Genomic DNA, 434 nt, shown 5'->3' with positions numbered 1-434 from the left:
AGCAGCAGCAGCAGCAACAGCAGCAGCAGCAGCAGCAGCAGCAGCAGCAGCAGCAGCAGCAGCAGCATATTCTTGCCTTCTATAATAGCCTAGACCTGCCCAGTGTTTATAAACATCCTCTATCGATGCAGCAGACAAAGAAGAGACAGAAGGGAAACGATGCATCCTAAAGAGAAAAAAAATAAAAAAATAAAATAAAAAAAATAAAATAAAAATAAAAAAAATAAAAAAATATAAAAAAGAAGAGACAGAAGGAGAGAGGAGACAGAAGAGGAGACAGAAGAAGAGACAGAAGGGAAACGATGCATCCTAAAGAGAAAAAAAATAAAAAAAATAAAAATAAAAATAAAAAAGATAAAAAGGGAGAGACAAAAAGAGATAAAAGAAGAGACAGAAGGAGAGAGAGAGGAGACAGAAGAGGAGACAGACGGGAA

General features: G+C 36.6%; 2 protein-coding genes across 2 annotated transcripts in view; one reads left to right on the top strand and one right to left on the bottom strand.

The window, feature by feature from the left end:
• The window catches only part of EMH_0024070 (uncharacterized protein), a gene marked incomplete at both ends in the record, with an annotated part of 2,645 nt that extends 2,560 nt beyond the window's left edge, over window positions 1-85 (top strand). The window contains one exon of the mRNA XM_013502242.1: window positions 4-85. Within this exon, the coding sequence (XP_013357696.1) occupies window positions 4-85 (82 nt within the window). The remainder of the gene's footprint in view (window positions 1-3) is intronic.
• A 21-nt stretch (window positions 86-106) lies between these two features.
• Window positions 107-434, bottom strand: part of EMH_0024060 (uncharacterized protein) — a gene marked incomplete at both ends in the record, with an annotated part of 2,851 nt that continues 2,523 nt past the window's right edge. The window contains one exon of the mRNA XM_013502241.1: window positions 107-166. Coding sequence (XP_013357695.1) covers window positions 107-166 — 60 coding nt within the window. The remainder of the gene's footprint in view (window positions 167-434) is intronic.

Source organism: Eimeria mitis, genomic scaffold, assembly GCF_000499745.2.
Source record: "Eimeria mitis Houghton genomic scaffold, Emh_scaff865, whole genome shotgun sequence".
In the NCBI taxonomy this organism is placed as follows: Eukaryota; Apicomplexa; class Conoidasida; order Eucoccidiorida; family Eimeriidae; genus Eimeria; species Eimeria mitis.
Note: the sequence above shows the minus strand (reverse complement) of the source record. Positions and strands in the feature narration are given on the sequence as shown.